Source organism: Haematobia irritans, chromosome 4, assembly GCF_050003625.1.
Source record: "Haematobia irritans isolate KBUSLIRL chromosome 4, ASM5000362v1, whole genome shotgun sequence".
Lineage (NCBI taxonomy): Eukaryota > Metazoa > Arthropoda > Insecta > Diptera > Muscidae > Haematobia > Haematobia irritans.
Window position 1 is genome coordinate 142,081,348 of NC_134400.1, and position 27,563 is coordinate 142,108,910.

A 27,563-nucleotide genomic window follows, 5' to 3' on the forward strand; every position below is an offset into this window, starting at 1 on the left:
AGAAACTTCTGCGAAAGACTGTCATCTACAATCGAATTACTTGCGTTGTGGTAATACTTACCGATGACAAGGTATCTTAAAACTTCTTAACATCGTTTTCTAAATTGTGAGTTAGTCCATACGTGGTATATGTTAGACAAAAAAGTTATGTATAGGTAAGTCTACAAATAATTACGAATCGATGTGGAGTTTTGTGCAGTACGTGGAGAGCCAGAATTGAAATATGGGGGTCGCTTATATGGGGGCTACAATTATGAACTTGATATGGACCAATTTTTGTGTGACTGGGATCGATTTATCTGAGGGCAATATATAACTATAGACCGATATGGATCTAGTTGGGCATGGTTGTTAACGGCCATATACTAGCACAATGTACCAAATTTTAACTGACTCGGATGAAATTTGCTCCTCCAAGAGGCTCCAAAACCAAATCTCGAGATCGGTTTATATGGGGGCAATATATAATTATGGACTGATATGAACCAATTCCTGCATGGTTGTTGGATACCACATACTATTTAACATCACGTACCAAATTTCATCTGAATCAGATGAATTTTGATCTTTCAAGAGGCTCCCGAGGTCAAATCTGGGGATCGGTTTATATGGGGCCTATATATAATTATGGACCGATGTGGACCAATTTTTGCATAGTTATTAGAGACCATATACTAACGCCATGTACCAAATTTCAGTCTGATCGGATGACATTTGCTTCTCTTAGAGGCTCCGCAAGGCAAATCTGGGGGATACAATTGTGGTGCCACTTTTTAATTATTTCCCTTTTTAGGGCATAAGTTTTCGTAAATTGTCATCTAGGATCGCTTTGAATTTCGGATGTGATCGGTGCCTTAACATAAAATCGAACTAATGCGTCCTTTTACTTAACTTTCTTTCCTTCTCAAAACTTGGTGTTACTAAACGGACAATGTAACGCCTGAAAATATATGCAACGAATTTTTATCTATAATAACCAGAAATTGGGTTTATTTACATACAAACCCCAATTTCTGGCTTAGAAATTCGCAAATCAAACGAAAAGCTCACAAACAGATTTCTTTAATCTGTTTAATTGATTTCATTGCTCTTAAGAATATTGTCTTTAACATTCGAGCTATAGCTCTTTGTAGTCTTGATTGTATGGAGAGATGAAATGGGGGATAATCTAAAAAAATCCCGACTTCATAATTTCATAGAAAAAACTTTCATTATAATCGTATTTTTATACCCTGCGCCACACTGTGGAACAGGGTATTAAAAGTTAGTGCATATGTTTGCAATACCCAGAAGGAGACGAGATAGACACATAGTGTCTTTGGCAATAATGCTCAGGGTGGGTCCCTGAGTTGATATAACCATGTCCGTCTGTCCGTCCGTCCGTCTGTCTGTCTGTGAACACATTTTTGTGATCAAAGTCTAGGTCGCAATTTAAGTCCAATCGCCTTCAAATTTGGCACAAGTTCCTGCTTTGGGTCGGAATAGAACCCTATTGATTTTGGAAGATATCGGTTCAGATGTAGATATAGCTCCCATATATATCTTTCGCCCGATTTACACTCATATGACCACAGTGGCTAATATTTCACTCCGATTTGATTGAAATTTTGCACAGAGAGTAGAATTAGCATTGTAGCTATGCGTGCCAAATTTGGTTGAAATCGGTTCAGATTTAGATATAGCTCCCATATATCTGTTTTTCTGATTTCGACAAAAATGGTAAAAACTACCAAAATTTTCCTTGTAAAATCGCCACTGCTTAGTCGAAAAGTGGAAAAATGACGCTAATTTTCCTAATACATATATATCGAGCGATAAATCATAAATAAACTTTTGCGAAGTTTCCTTAAAATTGCTTTAGATTTAAATTGCTTTAGATTTAAATGTTTCCCATATTTTTTTATACCCTGCTCCACACTGTGGAACAGGGTATTATAAGTTAGTGCATATGTTTGCAACACCCAGAAGGAGACGAGATAGACACATGGTGTCTTTGGCAAAAATGCTCAGGGTGGGCTCCTGAGTCGATATAGCCATGTCCGTCTGTCCGTCTGTCCGTGAACACATTTTTGTAATCAAAGTCTAGGTCGCAGTTTTAGTCCAATCGACTTCAAATTTGGCACAAGTATATGTTTTGGCTCAGAATAGATTCCTGTTGATTTTGGAACAAATCGGTTCAGATTTAGATATAGCTCCCATATATATATTTCGCCCGATATGGACTTATATGGCCCCAGAAGCCAGAGTTTTAACCTAATTTACTTAATATTTCGCACAAGAAGAACAATTAGTACAAAAATTAGTAGAAAAATTAGTACTATAGTCAAGTGTGCCAAATTTTATTGAAATCGGTTCAGATTTAGATATAGCTCCCATATATATCTTTCGCCCGATATGGACTAATACGGTCCCAGAAGCCAGAGTTGTACCCCAATTTGGTTGAAATTTTGCACAGGGAGTAGAATTAGCATTGTAGCTATGCGTGCCAAATTTGGTTGAAATCGGTTCAGATTTAGATATAGCTCCCATATATAGCTTTCGCCCGATTTACACTCATATGACCACAGAGGCTAATTTTTTGCTCCGATTTAGTTGAAATTTTGCACAGGAAGTAGAATTAGCATTGTAGTTATGCGTGCCAAATTTGGTTGAAATCGGTTCAGATTTAGATATATCTCCCATATATAGCTTTCGCCCGATTTACACTCATATGACCACAGAGGCCAATTTTTAACTCCAATTTAGTTGAAAATTTTCACAGGGAGTAGAATTAGCATTGTTACTATGCGTGCCAAATTTGGTTGAAATCGGTTCAGATTTAGATATAGCTCCCATATATATGTTTTTCTGATTTTTGGCCATTTTTGCCAAAATACCAACATTTTCCTTGTAAAATCGCCACTGCTTAGTCCAAAAGTTGTAAAAATGACTCTAATTTTCCTAAACTTCTAATACATATATATCGAGCGATAAATCATAAATAAACTTTTTCGAAGTTTCGAAGCTTTAGATTTAAATGTTTCCCATATTTGTATACCCTTCACCACTACTGTGGTACAGGGTATAATAAGTTTGTGCATTTGTATGTAACGCCAAGAAGGAAAAGTCTGAGACCCATCGTTTAGTACACCGATCGTCTTAGAATTAAATTCTGAGTCGATTTAGCGATGTCCGTCTGTCTGTCTGTATGTCTGTCTGTCCGTCTGTCTGTCTGTTGATGTATTTTTGTGTGCAAAGTACAGCTCTCAGTTTTAGTCCGATTGTCCTAAAATTTGGTATAAGGTCATGTTTCGGCTCAAAGACGATCCCTATTGATTTTGGAAAAAATCGGTTCAGATTTAGATATAGCTGCCATATATATTTTTCACCGATCTGGTCATAATTGGCGTGTATATCAACCGATCTTCCTCAAATTCCGTACATCCCAATATTTTATGAGTCTCGAAAAACTTGCAAAATATCAGCCAAATCGGTTCAGATTTAGATATAGCTCCTATATATAGCTTTCGCCCGATTTACACTTATTTGCCCTCAGAGGCCAATTTTTTGCTCCGATTTAGTTGAAATTTTGCACAGGGAGTAGAATTTGCATTACAGCTATGCGTGTCACATTTGGTTGAAATCGGTTCAGATTTAGATATAGCTCCCATATATAGCTTTCGCCCGATTTACAATCATATGACCACAGAGGCCAATTTTTAACTCCGATTTAGTTGAAATTTTGCACAGGGAGTAGAATTAGCATTGTAGCTATGCGTGCCAAATTTGGTTGAAATCGGTTCAGATTTAGATATAGCTCCCATATATAGCTTTCGCCCGATTTACACTCATATGACCACAGAGGCTAATTTTTTGCTCCGATTTAGTTGAAATTTTGCACAGGGAGTAGAATTAGCATTGTAGTTATGCGTGCCAAATTTGGTTGAAATCGGTTAAGATTTAGATATAGCTCCCATATATATGTTTTTCTGATTTCGACAAAAATGGTCAAAATACCAACATTTTCTTTGTAAAATCGCCACTGCGTAGTCGAAAAGTTGTAAAAATTACTCTAATTTTCCTAAACTTGTAATACATATATATCGAGCGATAAATCAAAAATAAACTTTTACGAAGTTTCCTTAAAATTGCTTCAGATTTAAATGTTTCCCATATTTTTTTACTAACATTGTGTTCCACCCTAGTGCATTAGCCGACTTAAAGTTTGAGTCTATAGATTTTGTATAAGTCTATCAAATTCTGTCCAGATCGAGTAATATTTAAATGTATGTATTTGGGACAAACCTTTATATATAGCCCCCAACACATTTGACGGATGTGATATGGTATCGACAATTTAGATCCACAAAGTGGTGCAGGGTATAATATAATCGGCCCCGCCCGACTTTAGACTTTCCTTACTTGTTTTTACTAACATTGTGTTCCACCCTAATGCATTAGCCGACTTAAATTTTGAGTCTATAGATTTTGTAGAAGTCTATCAAATTCTTCCAGATCGAGTGATATATAAATGTATGTATTTGGGACAAACCTTTATATATAGCCCCCAACACATTTGACGGACAAAGTGATGCTGGTATAATATAGTCGGCCCCGCCCGACTTTAGACTTTCCTTACTTGTTGTTTATAAAAAATATGCCACATTTTTTAAATTTGTAGGCCATCCTTTATTGGAAGTGCCACTTTTTAGAAATTCTCGACAGTAATACTGACGATAATAAATGACCAATAAGAACAAATTTGTGAATGGTAATTAGAGGGATATCACGTATCAAATATTAACTGGATAGGATGAAATTTGCTCCTCCAAGAGACTCCCCAATTCAAAGCTCAGTTTCGGTTTATCAGAGGGTTCACCAAGATGGCCAGGTACTGATATTACGTATCGAATTAAAAAAAAAAGTTACGACCTCTTAAGGCTCAATAAGTGAAATCTGGAAGTGGATTTTTATTTGGGCCTATACCTATAAGGGGTCTGATATGGTCGATTTGCAATACCATCCGACCTATATCAACAAGAACAGGATGCCATCGTGGTGCAATGGTTAGTATGTTCGATTTGCATACAAAGGGTCATGGGCTCAATCCCAGCTTCGACCAAACCCACAAACGTTGGTGGATTATACCCTCTTAGTACACTGAAAGAAGAATTTTCTTTTCCGAGGAACGAAGTTTTAGACAAGCAAAGTTTTCTTTTGACGCTATATAATTTTCTTTAAAGGCAAATAAAAAGAAATAGAGACTATCGTTGAATCGTAAATGTTGGTTTGTTTGATATAAAAGAAAACACTTTATAAGAAAGGGAAATTTCCTTAGCCTTAAATTTTGTTCCAGAGGAAAGTATTTTTTTTTTTTGGTGTAATGCTTTCTATATTTCGGAGTGTTTCAAAGTTTTTCTAAATGGTTTCACCGTAATATGACACGAGGGCGTATGAACTCAACTATATAAAGGAGGTCATTTGTTATAGTCTTACGTCAAAGACACGAGGGACGAAAATTGCAAAGATTAATACCCATATTTGAAAAAGAAGAAATTTAAAACAAACATTATTAACTTTCTTTTAACTAAAATTTCTTTATTTAAAAGAAATTTGCCCTTATTTTTGTGCGAATTCAGTGCATTAACTTAATATGCCTAACGTATGTCTTAAATCAATACCAAATGCTATAAGCGTTTTTTTTTCATCAAAAGAATACTTTTACAATTCAAATGATCAAACCTTTTTTAAATCTAATGAAAGTTTTTCAAACCAAATTAAACCTTTTTGAAATCAAATGAAACCTATTTCAATTCAAATGAAGCGGACCTCGTAATCCAACATCTGCACAGTTTTATTTGAGTTAAAAAAAAGAAAAAAACTTTCATTTGATTTGAAAAAGTTTCATGGAATTTGAAAAAGGTTTCATTAAGTTTGAAAAAAGTTTTAATTTAAATTGTAAAAGCTTTAATATGAAATGAAAATGCTTTATATTTTGCTATATTTATATTTTAGAATTAAGTTATACATAAAATTGATTCTTATTTCACAGTACCACCTTAATTTAATCCTTAAACTCATGGATTTATTACATCAACCAAAACAACTAACAAAACCAATCAGAGAGCAAAACGGGATATTAATGTTATACTAAAATTAAGTACAAATATTGAACTGCATGAATTTGATTTTCTTGTTTTTTTTTTTTTTTTTAATACTAGAATAAGATGTTTGCAATGATTAATGAGTTTGAAGTGTTCTCGTTGTTCCTAATTTTGTTTGTTTGCATGATGAGTGTTCGTATTTAGTGTTCAAGTGATTCCCGTATTTGATTAAATGTGTCAATATATGCTTGCCAATATTAGAACTTATAAAATAGTTCTACAATAATTGCTATAATGCAGTAAGTGTTGCAAATTAACAAATGAAAATGCTATGAAAATAAATTAAATCCAATTATATGAGTTCTTCAATTACCATTTTTATAGGACAACATGGACATCCAGGAGATGTAGCTGTCAACTTTAGCCGCGATGAATATGTACCCATTGCTCCCATTTTCATTACGGTAAGTATTCTAATGATCTATGAAACGGCAAAAAAAATATTTTGTATAGCAAAGCTCAACATATCGGAATGAAATTTGGTAATTCCACAGTGTTTGTGATGAGTTAGAATAACAAATTTAAGGCTATTGCAATTTTTAAAAGCTGAAAGTCATCGTAGTACCTCCACATTGCTTTTTCTGAATCAGGTTTCAATTGTAGATTCGCGAAATACTTTAAAATATTTTCCACAAAATTTTTCAATTTTTCAAAATAAAATATAACAAGTATATACGGCCGTAAGTTCGGCCAGGCCGAAGCTTATGTACCCTCAACCATGGATTGCGTAGAAACTTCTTCTAAACACTGACATCCACAATCGAATTAGGTACTTAAGTTTTCTACAGAAATAACATTTTAACAAAATTTTCTACAGAAATAAAATTTTAACAAAATTTTCTATAGAAATAAAATTTTAACAAAATTTTCTATAGAAATAAAATTTTGACAAAATTTTCTACAGAAAAAAAAATTAACAAAATTTTCTATAGAAATAAAATTTTAACAAAATTTTCTATAGAAATAAAATTTTGACAAAATTTTCTATAGAAATAAAATTTTGACAAAATTTTCTATAGAAATAAAATTTTGACAAAATTTTCTATAGAAATAAAATTTTGACAAAATTTTCTATAGAAATAAAATTTTAACAAAAAAATTCTATAGAAACAATATTTTAACAAAATTTTCTATAGAACTAAAATTTTGACAAAATTTTCTATAGAAATAAAATTTTGACAAAATTTTCTACAGAAAAAAAATTTAACAAAATTTTCTATAGAAATAAAATTTTGACAAAATTTTCTATAGAACTAAAACTTTGACAAAATTTTCTATAGAAATAAAATTTTAACAAAAAAATTTTATAGAAACAATATTGTAGCAAAATTTTCTATGGAAATAAAATGTTGGTAGATTATTTTTGGCTCGAGTGGCAATCATGATTATGAACCGATATTGACCAATTTTTGTGTAATTGGAGATCGGCTATATATAACTATAGACAGATATGGACCAATTTTGGTATGGTTGTTAGCGGCCATATACTAACACCACGTTCCACATTTGAACCGGATCGGATGAATTTTGCTCCTCCAAGAGGCTCCGGAGGTCAAATCTGGACAACGTTTTATTTGGGGGCTATATATAATTATGGACCGATGTGGACCAATTTTTGCATGGTTGTTAGAGACCATATACCAACACCATGTACCAAATTTCAGCCGGATCGGATGAAATTTGCTTGTCTTTGAGGCTCCGCAAGCCAAATCTGGGGATCGGTTTATATGGGGGCTATATATAATTATGGACCGATGTGGACCAATTTTTGCATGGTTGTTAGAGACCATATACCAACACCATGTACCAAATTTCAGCCGGATTGGTTGAAATTTGCTTCTCTTTGAGGCTCCGCAATCCAAATCTGGGGATCTGTTTATATGGTGACTATATATAATTATGGACCGATGTGGACCAATTTTTGCATAGTTTTTAGAGACCATATACTAACACCATGTACAAAATTTCAGCCGGATCGGATAAAATGTGCTTCTGTTAGAGGCTCCACAAGCCAAATCTGAGGGTCCCTTCATATGGGGGCTATACGTAAAATTGGACCGATATGGCCCATTTGCTATACCATCCGACCTACATCAATAACAACTACTTGTGCCAAGTTTTAAGGCGATAGCTGGTTTCGTTCAGAAGTTAGCGTTATTTCAACAGACGGACGGACGGACATGCTTAGATCCACTCAGAATTTCACCACGACCCAGAATATATATACTTTATGGGGTCTTAGAGCAATATTACGATGTGTTACAAACAGAATGACAAAGTTAATATACCCCCATCCTATGGTGGAGGGTATAAAAAGATTAGAATATTCCGTAACGAAACTATTCACATATAGATAAATGCCATTCGACTATTTTGATAACAATTTTTATAACCCTAACTGATACTAAACGAAATTGTTTTTAATGCAAAAAAAACTTATTTTGCTTTAGCTTACTTTTTCGAATTATCCTGAGCCCAATACAATTTTCCTCATACATGGGGTATGCCCCAAAAATTGTATGAACTAATCTCGGCTATAAATAGCTTTGGACCATTCAAATCCCCCGGACCTAATGGAATTACTCCAGCGGAGTTACAAGCAGTGACTGACTGCAAACATTGCCAACTTTGGTACAAATCGATTCTGATTTTGGGAAACAGATCCATCTCAAGACCGCTACAGAACTAGTCCGATCTGTTGGTCATTACTTAGACTCATTCCAAAAATCTAGTTAAACTGGAGCATTCGTACCAGTTCTGTGATAAGTCAGTTTTATAAAAAAAAATCTCGTCTATATTTCCTCCATATCCATATTTCATATACGACCGATATGTAATCACGGTTGCCACTCGAGCCAAAAAAAATTCTAACAAATTGTAGTGAAAATTTTACCAAAAAACTTCCAAACATAAAAACCTTATTTTATTTTTCATTATAATTTTGTCATTATTTTTTCTATAAACAATTTTGGCGCAATTTTATTTCTATAGAAAACTTTGTCAAAATTGTATTTATATTGCAAATATTGTCAAAATTTCATTTCTACAGAAAAATTTTCTGTAAATTATATTTCTTTAGCAAACTTTCTCAAAATTTTATCTCTACAGTAAATTTTCTAAATTTTTTTTTTCTATAGCACCATTTGTCAAACTTTTATTTGTATAGAAAATTTCCTTAAATTTTTATTTCTATAGAAAACTTTGTCAAAATTTGTTTTCTTTATAAAACTTTTGTCCAAATTTTTATTTCTATAAAAAAATTTCTTAAATTTTTCTCAAAATTTTATTTTTATAGCAAATTTTCTCAAATTTTTAAATTTTTATTTCTATAGAAAATGTTCTCAAAATTTTATTTCTATAGAAAATTTTCTCAAAATTTTATTTCTATATAAATTTTTCAAACTTTTATTTCTATAGAAAATTTTCTCAAAATTTATTTCCATACAATTTTTTCAAAATTTTATTTCTATAGAAAATTTTGTCTAAAATTTTTAGTTCCATAGAAAATTTTGTCAAAATCTATTTCTATAGAAAATGTTTTTAAATTCTTTTCTATAGAACATTTTGTCAAAATTTTATTTCTAAGGCAATTTTGTCAAAATTTTATTTCTATAGCAAATTTTGTCCAAACTTTATTTCTATAGCAAATTTTCTCAAAATTGTATTTTTTATAGAAAATTTTATTGCTATAGAAAATTTTTCCAAATTTTTATTTCTATCGAAAATGTTCTCAAAATTTTATTTCTATAGAAATTTTTTAAATTTTTATTTCTATAGAAAATTTTCTCACAATTTTATTTCTATAGCAAATTTTCTCAAAATCTTAAATCTATATACATTTTTCAAAATTTTATTTCTATATAAAATTTTCTCAAAACTTTATTTCTATAGAAAATTTTGTCCAAAATTTTTATTTCCATAGAAAATTTTGTCAAAATCTATTTCTATAGAACATTTTGTTAAATTTTTTTCTATAGAACATTTTGTCAACATTTTATTTCTAAGGCAATTTTGTCAAAATTTTATGTCTATAGCAAATTTTCTCAAAATTTTATTTCTATAGCAAATTTTCACAAAATTTTATTTCATAGAAAATTTTCTCAAAATTTTATTTCTGCAGAAATTTTTCAAAATTTTATTTCTATAGAAAATTTTGTCTAAAATGTTTATTTCCATAGAAAATTTTGTCAAAATATATTTCTACAGAAAATTTTGTTAAATTTTTTTCTAAGGCAATTTTGTCAAAATTTTATTTCTATAGCTAAATTTCTCAAAATTTTATTTCTATAGAAAATTTTCTCAAAATTGTATTTTTATAGAAAATTTTCCCAATATTTTATTTCTATAGCAAATTTTCTCAAAATTTTATTTTATAGAAAATTTTCTCAAAATTTTATTTCTGTAAAAATTTTTCATCATTTTATTTCTATTGAAAATTTTGTCTAAAGTTTTTATTTCCATAGAAAATTTTGTCAAAACCTATTTCTACAGAAAATTTTGTTATTTTTTTTTTCTATAGAACATTTTGTCAAAATTTTATTTCTGAGGCAATTTTGTTAATTTTTTTTTCTGAAAATTTTATTTCTATAGAAAATTTTCTCAAAATTTTATTTCGATATAAAAATTTTGTCAAAATCTATTTCTATAGAAAATTTTGTTAAATTTTTTTCTATAGAACATTTTGTAACATTTTATTTCTAAGGCAATTTTGTCTAAATTTTATATCTATAGCTAATTTTCTCAAAATTTTATTTCTATAGCAAATTTTCTCAAAATTGTATTTTTATAGAAAATGTTCTCAAAATTTTATTTCTATAGAAAATTTTCTCAAAATTTTATTGCTGTTAAAATTTTCTCAAAATTTTATTTCTGTAAAAATTTTTCAAAATTTTATTTCTATTGAAAATTTTGTCTAAAGTGTTTATTTCCATAGAAAATTCAAAATTTCAAATTTTATTTCTGAGGCAATTTTGTAAAAATTTTATTTCTATAGCAAATTTTCTCAAAATTTTATTTCTATAGCAAATTTTTGAAAATTGTATTTTGATAGAAAATTTTCTCAAAATTTTATTTCTAAATTTTCTCAACATTTTATTTTTATAGATAAATTTTCTCAAAATTTTATTTCTATAGAAAATTTTGTTTAAAATTTTTATTTCCATAGAAAATTTTGTCAAAATCTATTTCTATAGAAAATTTTGCTAAATTTTTTCTATAGAACATTTTGTCAAAATTTTATTTCTCAGGCAATTTTGTCAAAATTTTATTTCTATAGCAAATTTTCTCAAAATTTTATTTCGATAGCACATTTTCTGAAAATTGTATTTTTATAGCAAATTTTCGCAAAATTTTATTTCTATAGCACATTTTCTGAAAACTGTATTTTTATAGAAAATTTTCTCAAAATTTTATTTCTGTAAAAATTTTTTAAATATCATTTTCTATAGACAATTTTCTCAAAATTTCTTTTCGACAGAAATTTTTTTTCTATAGAAAATTTTGCCAAAATTTTATGTCTATGGAAATGTTGTCAAAATTTTATTTCTATAGAAAATTTTCTCAAAATTTTATTTCTATAGAAAATTTATAGCACATTTTCTGAAAATTGTATTTTTATAGCAAATTTTCGCAAAATTTTATTTCTATAGCACATTTTCTGAAAATTGTATTTTTATAGAAAATTTTCTGAAAATTTTATTTCTGTAAAAATTTTTTAAATATCATTTCTATAGACAATTTTCTCAAAATTTCTTTTCTACAGAAAATTTTTTTTCTATAGAAAATTTTGCCAAAATTTTATTTCTATGGAAATGTTGTCAAAATTTTATTTTATTTGCCTGTTTCGGTATCAGGCTAACATGTAATATAATAAAATTTTATTTCTATAGAAAATTTTCTCAAAATTTTATTTCTATAGTAATTTTTTTTCAAAATTTTATTTCTATAAAAAAGTTTGGCAAAATTTAATTTCTCTAGAAAATTTTGTCAAGATATTATTTCTAAATTAAATTTTGTCAAGTTTTTTTTCTATAGAAAATTTCGTCAATTTTTTTTTGCTCTATAACATCAAATGTTAGAATCATTTTAGATTTATTCGAATTGATTAGCTTTATTTCTATAAAAAAGTTTGTCAAAACTTAATTTCTCTAGAAAATTTTGTCAAAATATTATTTCTAAATTAAATTTTGTCAAGTTTTTTTTTCTATAGAAAATTTTGTTAATTTTTTTTTTTTTGCTCTATAACATCAAATGTTAGAATCATTTTAGATTTATTCGTATTGATTAGCTTTGGAACAAAATATAGCTTCCATACGGCCGACAAAGCCATCACAAACTGCACAAAAGGAGTTCTTCAATATTTTAGCTCATTGCTGGCGAAGCGCCGTATTGAGTTGATTAACACTTTGGTATTTATTTGTGCCAATTTTATTAATCAAATTATTCCAGGCCAAAATGTCCAACGGATTGAGATCCGGACATATTGCTGGTCATTGTGCTATAGAAATGAAGCTAGTAACATCGTGCCACTTGGGAGCCCCTGTGGTGCAATTACTAGCATGCCCGCCTTTCTGAGTATTTCAAAGCTTCTCTAAGTGGTTTCACTGCAATGTGGAATGCCGTTCGAACTCGGCTATAAAAAGTAGGTCCATTGTCATTGAGCTTAACATAGAATCGGGCAGCACTCAGTGATAGGAGAGAAGTTCACCACTGTGGTATCACAATGGACTGAATAGTCTAAGTGAGTCTGAAATATCGGATGTAATCTAACCTACCCTAATTTTTAAGGCATTCTTGATTGGCACGTCATTAGTCCTGTAGGAATGTCCAGGGCCTGCAGCAGGAATATTTCCCTGCCCACGGTGCAGGGAACAACCATTGGCCATTACGGTGGTCATTTAATTGTCGGCTACATGTTTCCCGTGAAAAAGTAACATTATGCTCCTGAAACATTGTTGGGCTAATCATATTGCATCTCTGCGTGTAAACATAATTATTTGGTAATAAATCGTAGGTAAAATTAGCTTCAGTTGGGCATTTTTCTGTGTAGCTCCAATATGTTGATTTTGCTTTGTTATGTACTGCTTTTTTTTGCAAGTATCACAATTATTTTAAAATCTCATATTTATTTTCATCCCTCTCCCCCATTAGCCCTTGAAAGATCATGCTGTGGCCGTTGGACAAACTGCACGTTTCGAGTGCATTGTTCAATCTCATCCAACTCCATCTGTAACATGGTCTAGAAATGGTTACAATTTGGATAGCAGTAACCGCTACTATGTGGAATACCGTAATGGTGTATGTCGTCTCACCATACCACATGCATATCCAGGTAAAAATTCCAAACCGATTAAGAATACAATAGCCAATTAATCACTGACATATATCCGTTTGTTTTGTCAATTTCAGATGATGCTGGTAACTATGCATGCACTGCAGCTAATCCCTTGGGCGTTGCCACCTCCAATGCTAATTTGGAAGTCAATAATCATTACAAGGCTGTCCATGTTTTTAAATAGCTTTAAGTTCATCTATTCAATGAGTGTTTTATATATTATTCTTATGTAATGATGATACTGATATTCGTACTACTACAACTACAACTACTACTACCACCACTACCACACCAACTATCATTTTAATTTTAATCGTACTAGCCATATGACACCATCGCTGATTCACAATGAAGGATCGTGTGTGTATGGATGTGTATATGTACAATATTGGGGAGTCTATATAATTAAAAGAAACAAAAGAAACAACAATAAAAAAACTCAATATCTGGAGAATACGAACCATAATCAATTCAATACGATCGGATGAATCCCCCCCCCCATATCCTGAAAAACGTTGCAATTTGTATTTCCTTTGTTTTTGTCGATTACATTTGTTTGTTATTATTGTTTGTATTATTATCGCTATATATATATGACTACTACTACTACTACTACAATTATTATTATATTAATTTTTACTATAATTATATATCGCTTATATTGTTATTAATCGAATTTATCGAATGCATTTTCTAGTCATTTTTTCTCTTCATGTTTATTCACAAAAATGTTGCTAGCAACATAATATGTCTACTGTATTTATCTTTGCATCATGTTACCAGTAGCAACATGTTGCTGGCATTATACAACTATGTATATGTATTATTGTTCATTGGAATAAGGGGATGAATCCTAATAAAGACGACTCAGATTGACTCCACAAATGATGTTTTATTCGAATTGAGGTCATAAAATGTTGAATTTTGAAACTAATTTATTTAACAGGTTGGCTGATAAGTCCCCGGTCTAACATAGAAAAACACATTTTTTTGTCAAAATTCGTTTTTATTATTCAACATAGTTCCCTTAAAGAGCGATACAACGATTATAACGACCTTCCAATTTTTTGATACCATTTTGGTAGTACTCCTTCGGTTTTGCCTCAAAATAGGCCTCAGTTTTGGCGATTACCTCTTCATTGCAACCAAATTTTTTCTCTGCGAGCATCCTTTTGAGGTCTGAGAACAAGAAAAAGTCGCTGGGGGCCAGATCTGGAGAATACGGTGGGTGGGGAAGCAATTCGAAGCCCAATTCATGAATTTTTGCCATCGTTCTCAATGACTTGTGGCACGGTGCGTTGTCTTGGTGGAACAAAACTTCTTTCTTCTTCATATGGGGCCGTTTTGCCGCGATTTCGACCTTCAAACGCCATATAATAGTCACTGTTGATGGTTTTTCCCTTCTCAAGATAATCGATAAAAATTATACCATGCGCATCCCAAAAAACAGAGGCCATTACTTTGCCAGCGGACTTTTGAGTCTTTCCACGCTTCGGAGACGGTTCACCGGTCGCTGTTCACTCAGCCGACTGTCGATTGGACTCAGGAGTGTAGTGATGGAACCATGTTTCATCCATTGTCACATATCGATGGAAAAACTCGGGTGTATTATGAGTTAACAGCTGCAAACACCGCTCAGAATCATCAACACGTTGTTGTTTTTGGTCAAATGTGAGCTCGCGCGGCACCCATTTTGCACAGAGCTTCCGCATATCCAAATATTGATGAATGATATGACCAAGACGTTCCTTTGTATCTTTAAGGCCTCTGCTATCTCCATCAACTTCATTTTACGGTCATTCAAAATCAGTTTGTGGATTTTTTTTTTATGTTTTCGTCGGTAACCACCTCTTTCGGGCGTCCACTGCGTTCACCGTCCTCCGTGCTCATTTCGCCACGCTTGAATTTTGCATACCAATCAATTATTGTTGATTTCCCTGGGGCAGAGTCCGGAAACTCATTATCAAGCCTAGTTTTTGCTTTCACCGTATTTTTTCCCTTCAGAAAACAGTATTTTATCAAAACACGAAATTTCCTTTTTTTCCATTTTTTTCACAATAACAAAAGTTGCTTCACAAAATACGCTCTATATCACAAACTAATTGACTTACAGACGTCAAATTTTGACACGAATCATTTGAAGGTTGGTACTATATAAAAATTATATGCATTTAATACTAGCGACGCCATCTATGTGTCAGACCGGGGACTTATAAGCCAACCTGTTATTTAGATACACAGAAGAAGAAAATGATAGAATTGTATGAGAATTCATACAATTCAGTTCGCAATTATCAATCGATTGTAGGATGATCGTATGACACAAGGACGAGCGCTATTGAATTTTGAATTATGAAAAAAAAAACAGATGTGGGCCTCATACATATGTATAGCTGCCCTACGGGAAATGGAACAAACTCAGGACCGGTGCAGGACTAGTCCTGGTGTGTATGGACCAGTCCCAGTTCTGGTCAATATGTATAATATGGGTTTGTCATTGAGGGGGTAAATTTACACTTTAGGACACGTCTTGGACTAATTCCAAAGGACACGTCCTGAGACAATACAGCAGGAGCACCCCATAGACAGGTCCTCAGGAACCACAAACTCTTAGAAATCTGTTTCATTTTGGGCATCCGAATCGCATTCGAACTTTTGAAATATGTCGAACAGTAGGTTATTCTGATCATTTTATGTCACTAAATGTGTAGATCCAATAATATTTTAATATCAGGCGAGTTCGGAAATCAATAAATTAAGACTATTTAAAATTTAACTGGAGCACCGGTACCAGTTCGTCAGTGGCAATTTGCACCAATTTTCCGTAGGGTGGTTTCACTAGGGTGAAGTATCTATATACTGTATCGGACAAAATATTTGCAACTTCCATACGAATTTCAATATTTTGTCATAAGATAAGAAGGAGTGTTAGAATATTCCAATTTTTTAATTTATTTGTATTTTGTACAATCCGCCTAGTACATCGGAAAAAAATGTAATAGATAATCAACATTTTATGAAGCTAAATAGATGCATAGTACCAAAATGGATAAGACATAACAATTGCAACTCATAACATCTTGTATTCTAAGGCTTAATATTTTTGAATTATTTTTTCCGAATCCTTTATTTTCAGTAAAAGCTATGCATCGTTGAGACATGGACTTTATTAAATGCTCAATGGTATCCTGTAATATATTATTCCATGCACTCTGCAGCCGCATGAAAAAAGAGTCACTATTTCTTACATTATTCTGATAAATATTTTTATCCACAATTGGACAAAGGATTTCGATCGGATTAAGATGCGGTGATTGGGGCAGGCAACTACATAACCTTAATATTGCAATGCGGAATCCACGTTTTTACAATCTTTGAAGTGTGTTTTTCGTTGGTTTTTGGTCGTTATTCTGTTGAAATGTCCAACGTGACGACATTTCCCATTTCGTATATGTTGACATAACATCTTCCAGAATGTTTTTGTACACCCAACTATCCATTATACCATTAATTCGATCCAGTGGACCTAGCCAATTAGCCAAGAATCATCCCCTGAGCATGACGTGAGCCCCTCCATGCTTGACAGCCTTAGCACAAAACTGTAGCAATGTTGGCCTATTTCCTCTGTAGCGTTTTTCCACCATTTTGGCGACAAAAAAGGGTCGTAGTGAAAATGTTCTTTTTGGATCCTTGCACCACTTCCGGATCCAAAAAAAAACATTTTCACTACTTTTTTGTTGGCGAATTGGCACAGAAGCCAAGAATTTAAAATGGGCTTGTCATAGGACTGATATCCACCATTTCAACAGCCGTTGAACTGAATTTGCATCACTTCTTAAAGTTCGATCCGAATTCAGTGTTTAGTCATCCTAAAAATAACTTTTATTATTTTTTTTTATGATTTTTAACGCATTCTAACGCTTGTCTGAAACGTTTGACCTCAAGTATTTTCAAAACTTTGCAATTTTTCTAAAATGGATTTAGCATTTTTTCGATAATATTGAAATATTTGTACCATTTTATTAAATCTTACTCTGTTTTTAACCAGAGATGGTCTGTATCAAGCTATTTTAGGTTTGCGTCGTAAATATAAGAAAATTAGCAAACGTCGCAAACTCAAAATACTTCAGTCCATTCAGCTAGGCAGCGAATGATATCCAAGATGATGATATGTGCGAAGAAATTTAAATTCTCAGGAATGTTCATAAAGTTATTAACCAGTTTAAAAAAACTTGAGAATAGAGTTATTTCAATTGGAGACTTCTACCCAAAATTACAATGAACTACTTGATGGTGCAGTAAACGTAACGGTCGGTATTCGCTCATCCTTTCTTTCCAAAATTTCTGCAGAAACTGGAATTTTTTGTTTAGAGAGAATTTTATAAAATCACGTTTTTGGCTTATTAGAGCCAGTTTCCATACTAATAAAAATTTTTCAAAATTGTAGCTAGTCATTCGCTGATGCAACTAAGGCTTAGGTGGTTTTTTACATAAGGTTTACGACTTTTGCGACATACGTATTATACCGTCGTAAACGTATGTCGCAAAAGTCACAGTTTGTGACAGGCCAATCCTGTTTATACCCTGCGCCACACTGTGGAACAGTGAATTATAAGTTAGTGCATATGTTTGTAACACCCAGAAGGAGACGAGATAGAGACATGGTGTCTTTGGCAATAATGCTAAGGGTGGGTCCCTGAGTCGATATAACCATGTCCGTCTGTCCGTCCGTCTGTCTGTGAACACATTTTTGTGATCAAAGTCTAGGTCGCAATTTAAGTCCAATCGCCTTCAAATTTGGCACATGTTCCTAATTTGGGTCAGAATAGAACCCTATTGATTTTGGAAGAAATCGGTTCAGATTTAGATATAGCTCCCATTTATATCTTCCGCCCGATATGGACTTATATGGCCCCAGAAGCCAGAGTTTTATACCGATTTGCTTGAAATTTTGTACAAACATAACACTTGGTCGTATAGTCCAGTGTGCTAAATTTGATTGAAATCGGTTCAGATTTAGATATGGCTGCCATATATATCTTTCGTCCGATATGGACTTATATGGCCCCAGAAGCCAGATTTTTGGCGGAATTTGGTTGAAATTTTGCACTACGAGTACAATTAGTAGTATAGTCAAGTGTGCAAAATTTGATTGAAATCGGTTCAGATTTAGATATAGCTCCCATATATATCTTTCGCCCGATGTGGACTAATATGGTCCTAAAAGCCAGAGTTTTGGCCCAATTTGGTTGAAATTTTGCACAGGGAGAAGATTTGGAATTGTAGCTATGAGTGCCAAATTTGGTTGAAATCAATTCAGATTTAGATAAAGCTCTCATATATATCTTTCGCCCGATATGCACTTATATGGACCCAGAAGCCAGAGTTTTATCCCGATTAGCTTGAAATTTTGCACAAGGAGTACAGTTGGTAGTGTAGTCATGTGCGCCAAATTTGATTGAAATCGGTTCAGATTTAGATATAGCTTCCATATATATATTTTTCGCCCGATATGGACTTATATGGCCCCAGAAGCCAGAGTTTTGGCCCAATTTGGTTGAAATTTTGCACTAGGAGTACAATTAGTAATATAGTCATGTGTGCCAAATTTGATTGAAATCGGTTCAGATTTAGATATAGCTCCCATATATATGTTTTTCTGATTTCGACAAAAATGGTCAAAATACCAACGTTTTCCTTGTTAAATCGCCACTGCTTAGTCGAAAAGTTGTAAAAATGACTCTAATTTTCCTAAACTTCTAATACATATATATCGAGCGATAAATCGTAAATAAACTTTTGCGAAGTTTACTTAAAATTGCTTCAGATTTAAATGTTTCCCATTTTTTTTTACTAAAATTGTGTTCCACCCTAGTGCATTAGCCAACTTAAATTTTGAGTCTATAGATTTTGTAGAAGTCTATCAAATTCTTCCAGATCGAGTGATATTTAAGTGTATGTATTTGGGACAAACCTTTATATATAGCACCCAACACATTTGACGGATGTGACATGGTATCGAAAATTGAGATCTAAAGGGTGATTCTTTTGAGGTTAGGATTTTCATGCATTAGTATTTGACAGATCACGTGGGATTTCAGACATGGTGTCAAAGAGAAAGATGCTCAGTATGCTTTGACATTTCATCATGAATAGACTTACTAACGAGCAACGCTTGCAAATCATTGAATTTTATTACCAAAATCAGTGGCAGAAAATCCGCTTTTTTATCGACAAATTTTGTTCAGCGATGAGGCTCATTTCTGGTTGAATGGCTACGTAAATAAGCAAAATTGCCGCATTTGGAGTGAAGAGCAACCAGAAGCCGTTCAAGAACTGCCCATGCATCCCGAAAAATGCACTGTTTGGTGTGGTTTGTACGCTGGTGGAATCATTGGACCGTATTTTTTCAAAGATGCTGTTGGACGCAACGTTACGGTGAATGGCGATCGCTATCGTTCGATGCTAACAAACTTTTTGTTGCAAAAATGGAAGAACTGAACTTGGTTGACATGTGGTTTCAACAAGATGGCGCTACATGCCACACAGCTCGCGATTCTATGGCCATTTTGAGGGAAAACTTCGGAGAACAATTCATCTCAAGAAATGGACCGGTAAGTTGGCCACCAAGATCATGCGATTTGACGCCTTTAGACTATTTTTTGTGGGGCTACGTCAAGTCTAAAGTCTACAGAAATAAGCCAGCAACTATTCCAGCTTTGGAAGACAACATTTCCGAAGAAATTCGGGCTATTCCGGCCGAAATGCTCGAAAAAGTTGCCCAAAATTGGACTTTCCGAATGGACCACCTAAGACGCAGCCGCGGTCAACATTTAAATGAAATTATCTTCAAAAAGTAAATGTCATGGACCAATCTAACGTTTCAAATAAAGAACCGATGAGATTTTGCAAATTTTATGCGTTTTTTTTTTTTTTAAAAGTTATCAAGCTCTTAACAAATCACCCTTTATATAGTGGGGCAGGGTATAATATAGTCGGCCCCGCCCGACTTTAGACTTTCCTTACTTGTTTTAACCTATTGAAACAAAAAAAAAATAATATTACCCATTAAACATATGAAAAAAGCGAGTTAGAAAAAATTTAATTAAAATAACTCCCTTTGTAGTTAAAATAATGAACATCGTTGGGAGGATATTTTTAATCACTTTAGCGCCACCTATTGCATAATTATTATATCACATATGATACTAATCAATAGATGGCAGCATGTTGTCTAAAACACTTCTCTTAAGGAAAAACAAAAACCAAAGGCATATAACAAAAATTAACAGAAACCACAAAACAAGTACACACACATAAAGATACATCAGCACATTTCTTCAATAGATGTTAATTAAACAAATAAGAAAAATCATGTGAAATAAACAAATGCATATATACACAGATACAAATATTGAAAAATAGTTTGAGGGTAGGAATTTTGGCATTTTTCCAAAGACCACAAAGTAAAAAAAAATGTTTTTGGTACTCGTGTAGAGATTGTTTGTTTGTGTGTGTATTTCTTCAATACAATGAATATAATGAACCACAATAACAATTTCATAAAATTTTTAGTGAAAAAGACTAAGTGGAATATCAGAATTCAAAATCTTCCGATTGATAAACCAAATGTTCAAAAGACAAGCAATTTTAGTTGTAAATTGTGTGTGAAATGTACATACATATGTAGCTAAGGAAATCATGTTATCGAAACTTTTGATCATACACGATATTCAATTAAAATTTAGCATATAATATATTCAATAATAATGTGAGAGGAAATAAATATGTACACCCTTAGAAAGAAAAATAAACTCGATAGTGTTTATACATTGTTTGTTTTTTTTGGTTGTTTTTTTTTTACTAAAAAGTTTACGTATATTTTTTTAAAAAACATATAACTTTTTACCAAAAATCTAGAAAATTTTACATACTTTAATTTTTTATTTTTTTTTTTTTAAATAATAATAAATTTTCAATTGCGCAGAATTTATTTATAAATCGAAAATTTACACCAAATATATAAAAAATCGAAGACAGAACTGACATTTTAAAAATATTAAATTTTTTTCAATTTTTCAAAATTTTTCTAAAAAAAAAAACGCAGAATTTCAAAGTTTACAACAAACTTAAAACCAAATAGACCACAGAAGCAGCTTTACTTATTTACAAAGATGATATCATATTGAAAGACAACATATTGAAAACAAGTATATACGGCCGTAAGTTCGGACAGGCCGAATCTTATGTACCCTTCACCATGGATTGCGTAGAAACTTGTACTAAAGACGTCATCCACAATTAAATTACTTGGGTTGCGGCCGATAGCAAGGCATCTTAAAACTTCTTAACATCATCTTCTAAAGGGTGATACGGTCAAAATTTGGTCAAGGGAAAACGCGTGTATACTAAATCAATTAGTATAAAATTCAGGAAAAATATTCAGTTAGGCTTTCGCTTTTCCAAATCCGAATTGCCGGGCCTCACGCTTGACACCTGCCATCAGATTTTGTACAGCCACCTTCTTCGCCGCAGAAAGCCAGTTTGCCTTGAACTGCTGCTCGTCCTTAGCAGTTTTTTTGGTCTTCTTTAGGTTCCGCTTGACAATAGCCCAGTATTTCTCAATTGGGCGGAGCTCTGGCGTGTTTGGAGGGTTCTTGTCCTTGGGAACCACCTGCACGTTGTTGGCGGCGTACCACTCCATGGCCTTTTTACCGTAATGGCAAGATGCCAAATCCGGCCAAAACAGTGAAGAACAACCGTGTTTCTTCAGGAAAAGCTGCAGGCGTTTATTCAAACACTCTTTTCTTGGTTGACAGTCCCGGAAGCTATGAAAATGCTGCTTTTAAAGCCACAGGTACAGATGGCTTGCCAAACCAGATATTTCTTTGCGAACTTTGACAGTTTTATGTGCTTGAAAAATATCTGCTACCTTTCCCCTTCCTTTCTGCCGTATAAAACTCCTGTCCCGGAAGCTGCTTGTAGTCGGCTTTGACGTAGGTTTCGTCGTCCATTACCACGCAGTCAAACTTCGTCAGCATCGTCGTGTACAGCCTCCGGGATCGCGCTTTGGCCGTCGAATATATATAAATATATATATATATATATATATATATATATATATATATATATATATATATATATATATATATATATATATATATATATATATATATATATATATATATATATATATATATATATATATATATATATATATATATATATATATATATATATATATATATATATATATATATATATATATATATATATATATATATATATATATATATATATATATATATATATATATATATATATATATATATATATATATATATATATATATATATATATATATATATATATATATATATATATATATATATATATATACTTTATGGGGTCTTAGAGCAATATTTCGATGTGTTACAAACGGAATGACAAAGTTAATATACCCCCATCCTATGGTGGAGGGTATAAAAATGTTGTTCCACCAAGACAACGCACCGTGCCACAAGTCATTGAGAACGATGGCAAAAATTCATGAATTGGGCTTCGAATTGTTTCCCCACCCATCGTATTCTCCAGAAAAATTAGCTGCAATGAAAAGGTGATCGCCGAAGCTGAGGCCTACTTTGAGGCAAAACCGAAGGAGTACTACCAAAATCGTATCAAAAAAATTGGAAGGTCGTTATAATCATTGTATCGCTCTTGAAGGGAACTATGTTGAATAATAAAAACGAATTTTGAAAAAAAAATGTGTTTTTCTTTGTTAGACCGGGGACTTATCAGCCAACCTGTTAACTATGGCCCCCGTGGTCATATGATATAAATCGGACGAAAGATAATATGGGAGCTAATTCTCAACCGATTTCAACTAAATTTGGCACACTTACACTATTAAACGTACCCCATGTGCAAAATTTGAAGCAAATCAGATATAAGTCCAAATCGGACGAAAGATATATATGGGAGCTAAATCTAAATCTGAGCCGATTTTAACCAAATTTGACACACATAACGACACCGTTAAACGTATCTCTCGTGCAAAATTTGAAATTTGAAGTCAGGGCAAAACTCTGGCTTTTGAGGTCATATAAGTGCAAATCGGACGAAAGATATATATGGGAGCTATATCTAAATCTGAACCGATTCCAATCAAATTTACCAAGCATTGGTACAATGTCAATTCTACTCTCTGTGCAAAATTTCACGAAAATCGGTAGTAAACTTTGGCCTTTGTTGCCATATGAGTCTAAATCGCACGAAAGATATATATGGGAGCTATATCTAAATCTGAACCGATTTGGCTGATATTTTGCAAGTTTTTCGAGACTCATAAAATATTCGGATGTATGGAATTTGAAGAACATCGGTTGATAAACACGCCAATTATGACCAGATCGGGGATAAATATGTATGATCGGTTTATATGGGGGCTATATCAAAACATGGTCCAATAATCAACATTTTCAGCACATCTCTTTATTTTCCTAGAATACCTCCAGATTTCAAATTTCAGGTAAATTGGATTAAAACTACGGATTCTAGAAGCACAAGAAATAAAATTGGGAGATCGGTCTATATGGGGGCTATATCAAAACATAGACCGATACACACCATTTTCGGCACACCTATTTATGGTTCAAGAATACCTCTAGATTTCCAATTTCAGGCAAATTGGGTAAAAACTACGGATTCTAGAAGCCCAAGAAGTAAAAACGGGAGATTGGTCCATATGGGGGCTATACCAAAACATGGACCGATACTCACCATTTTCGGCACACCTCTTTATGGTCCTAGAATATCTCTAGATTTCCGATTTGAGGCAACTTGGGTAAAAATTACGGAATCTAGAAGACCAAGAAGTAAAATCGGGAGATCGGTCTATATGGTGGCTATATCAAAACATGGACCGATAAACACCATTTTCGGCACACCTATTTATGGTCCAAGAATTCCTCTAGATTTCCAATTTCAGGCAAATTGGGTAAAAACTACGGATTCTAGAAGCCAAGAAGTAAAATCGGGTGATCAGTCTATATGGGGGCTATACCAAAACATGGAGCGATACCCCCATTTTCGACACACCATTTTGTGGTCTTAAAATACCTCTAGATTTCCAATTTCAGGCAAATTGAGTAAAAACTACGGATTCTAGAAGCCCAAGAAGTAAAAACGGGAGATCGGTCCATATGGGGGCTATACCAAAACATGGACCGATACTCACCATTTTCGGTAAACTTTTTAATGGTCCTCAAATACCTCTAGATTTTCAATTTCAGGCAAATTGGATAAAAACTACGGTTTTTATAAGCCCAAGACCCCAAATCGGGCAGTCGGTTTATATGGGGACTATATCAAAACTTGGACCGATATAGCACATCTTCGAACTTGACCTGCCTGCGACCAAAAAACGAATCTGTGCCAAATTTCAGTACGATAGCGCTATTATTGAAGGCTGTAGCGTGGTTACAACAGACAGACAGAATTTCTCCCTGATCAAGAATATATACTTTATATAGTCGAAAATCGATATTTCGATCTGTCATTACACACGGAATGACAAACTTATTATACCCCCATCACCATTCTATGGTGGTGGGTATAAAAAGCGAGTTGTAAAAAATTGAAGTAAAGGAACTTTCTCTGCCGTTAATATAAAGAACATCTTTGGAAGGACATTTTAGAAGTGCTTTTCCTTAAGTTAAAAAAAAACAAGTAAGGAAAGTCTAAAGTCGGGCGGGGCCGACTATATTATACCCTGCACCACTTTGTAGATCTAAATTTTCGATACCATATCACATCCGTCAAATGTGTTGGGGGCTATATATAAAGGTTTGTCCCAAATACATACATTTAAATATCACTCGATCTGGACAGAATTTGATAGACTTCTACCAAATCTATAGACTCAAAATTTAAGTCGGCTAATGCACTAGGGTGGAACACAATGGTAGTAAAAAAAATATGGGAAACGTTTAAATCTGAAGCAATTTTAAGGAAACTTCGAAAAAGTTTATTTATGATTTATCGCTCGATATATATGTATTGCAAGTTTAGGAAAATTAGAGTAATTTTTACAACTTTTCGACTAAGCAGTGGCGATTTTACAAGGAAAATGTTGGTATTTTGACCATTTTTGTCGAAATCAGAAAAACATATATATGGGAGCTATATCTAAATCTGAACCCATTTCAACCAAATTTGGCACGCATAGCAACAATGCTTATTCTACTCCCTGTGCAAAATTTCAACTAAATCGGAGTTAAAAATTGGCCTCTGTGGTCATATGAGTGTATATCGGGCGAAAGCTATATATGGGAGCTATATCTAAATCTGAACTGATTTCAACCAAATTTGGCACGCATAGCAACAATGCTAATTCTACTCCCTGTGCAAAATTTCAACTAAATCGGAGCAAAAAATTGGCCTCTGTGGTCATATGAGTGTAAATCGGCCGAAAGCTATATATTGGAGCTATATCTAAATCTGAACCGATTTCAACCAAATTTTGCACGCATAGCTACAATACTAATTCTACTCCCTGTGCAAAATTTCATCTAAATCGGAGCAAAAATTTAGCCTCTGTGGTCATTTGAGTGTAAATCGGGCGAAAGCTACATATAGGAGCTATATCTAAATCTGAACCGATTGCAACCAAATTTGAAACGCATAGCTACAATGCTAATTCTACTCCCTGTGCAAAATTTCAACCAAATTGGGGTAAAACTCTGTCTTCTGGGACCGTATTAGTCCATATCGGGCGAAAGATATATATGGGAGCTATATCTAAATCTGAACCGATTTCAATAAAATTTGGCACACTTGACTATGCTACTAATTGTACTCCTAGTGCAAAATTTCAACCAAATTCGGCAAAACTCTGGCTTCTGGGGCCATGTAAGTAAATATCGGGCGAAAGATATATATGGGAGGTATATCTAAATCTGAACCGATTTCAATCAAATTTTGCACACTTGACTATACGACTAAGTGTTATGTTTGTACACAATTTCAAGCACATCGGTATAAAACTCTGGCTGCTGGGTCCATATTAGTGCATATCGGGCGAAAGATATATATGGAAGCTATATCTAAATCTGAACCGATTTATTTCAAAATCAATAGGGTTCTATTCTGACACAAATTAGTAACATGTGCCAAATTTGAAGGCGATTGGACTTAAATTGCGACCTAGACTTTGATCACAAAAATGTGTTCACAGACAGACGGACGGACGGACGGACGGACAGACGGACATGGTTATATCGACTCAGGGACCCACCCTGAGCATTATTGCCAAAGACACCTTGTGTCTATCTCGTCTCCTTCTGGGTGTTAAAAACATATGCACTAACTTATAATACCCTGTTCCACAGTGTGGCGCAGGGTATAAATAGGAAAAAAATACTACACAGAAAAAAACGTAAATCGTTAAACTAATGTTCAATTTTACTTATTGTTACTGCAATTTTTTTATGTTATAGTTTAGTTTTGCTAATTTTTCCGAATTTGTGTAGAGCCCAATGCAAGTTTGTGGGTATAAAATAGAAAATATTATTAAGCATTAGTCTGTAAGGAATATTTTCCCTAGACGAAATAAATAAATAAATAAATAAATAAAAAAATGTAACTAACGGGTGATACGGTCAAAATTTGGTCAATATAAACTTGACGTATTTCTTTCAATTTTGCATTTAAAAAAGCTTAACATCCCTCATATTGAAGGTGTGTGTGTGTAGAATGTTGCCCCTATTTTGATTTTGGAATTCACTCTTCAGTTGTCAAAATGCCGTCCAAGCAAGAAGAGCAGCGTATCAAAATTTTGCTCGCGCATCGCGAAAATCCGAGCTACTCGCACGCAAAGCTGGCAAAATCGCTAAAAGTTGCCAAATCAACCGTTACAAATGTAATTAAAGTGTTTGGGGAACGTTTGTCGACAGCCAGGAAGTCTGGATCGGGGGAAATCGAAAACCGGAAGCCGCTGAGACGACAAAGAGAGTTGCCGGTAGTTTCAAGCGAAACCCTAACCTCTCTCTCCGAGATGCCGCAAATAAGCTGGGTGTATCGTCTACAAC

The 27,563-nt window shown here is 33.1% G+C and overlaps 1 protein-coding gene across 8 annotated transcripts in view; it reads left to right on the forward strand.

Annotated features, from left to right (window-relative positions):
- The window catches only part of zormin, a 517,259-nt gene that overhangs the window by 376,103 nt on the left and 113,593 nt on the right, over positions 1–27,563 (forward strand). For 6 of the 8 annotated variants that reach the window (XM_075303991.1, XM_075303995.1, XM_075303990.1 and 3 more), the window contains 3 exons: positions 6,468–6,547; positions 13,293–13,473; positions 13,551–14,361. The exons of the other annotated variants lie outside the window; for them this stretch is intronic. In XM_075303991.1, the coding sequence (XP_075160106.1) occupies positions 6,468–6,547; positions 13,293–13,473; positions 13,551–13,660 (371 nt within the window). In that variant the 3' untranslated portion in view covers positions 13,661–14,361. Of the gene's footprint in view, positions 1–6,467; positions 6,548–13,292; positions 13,474–13,550; positions 14,362–27,563 lie in introns of those variants that run through there. 8 annotated transcript variants of the gene reach the window in all.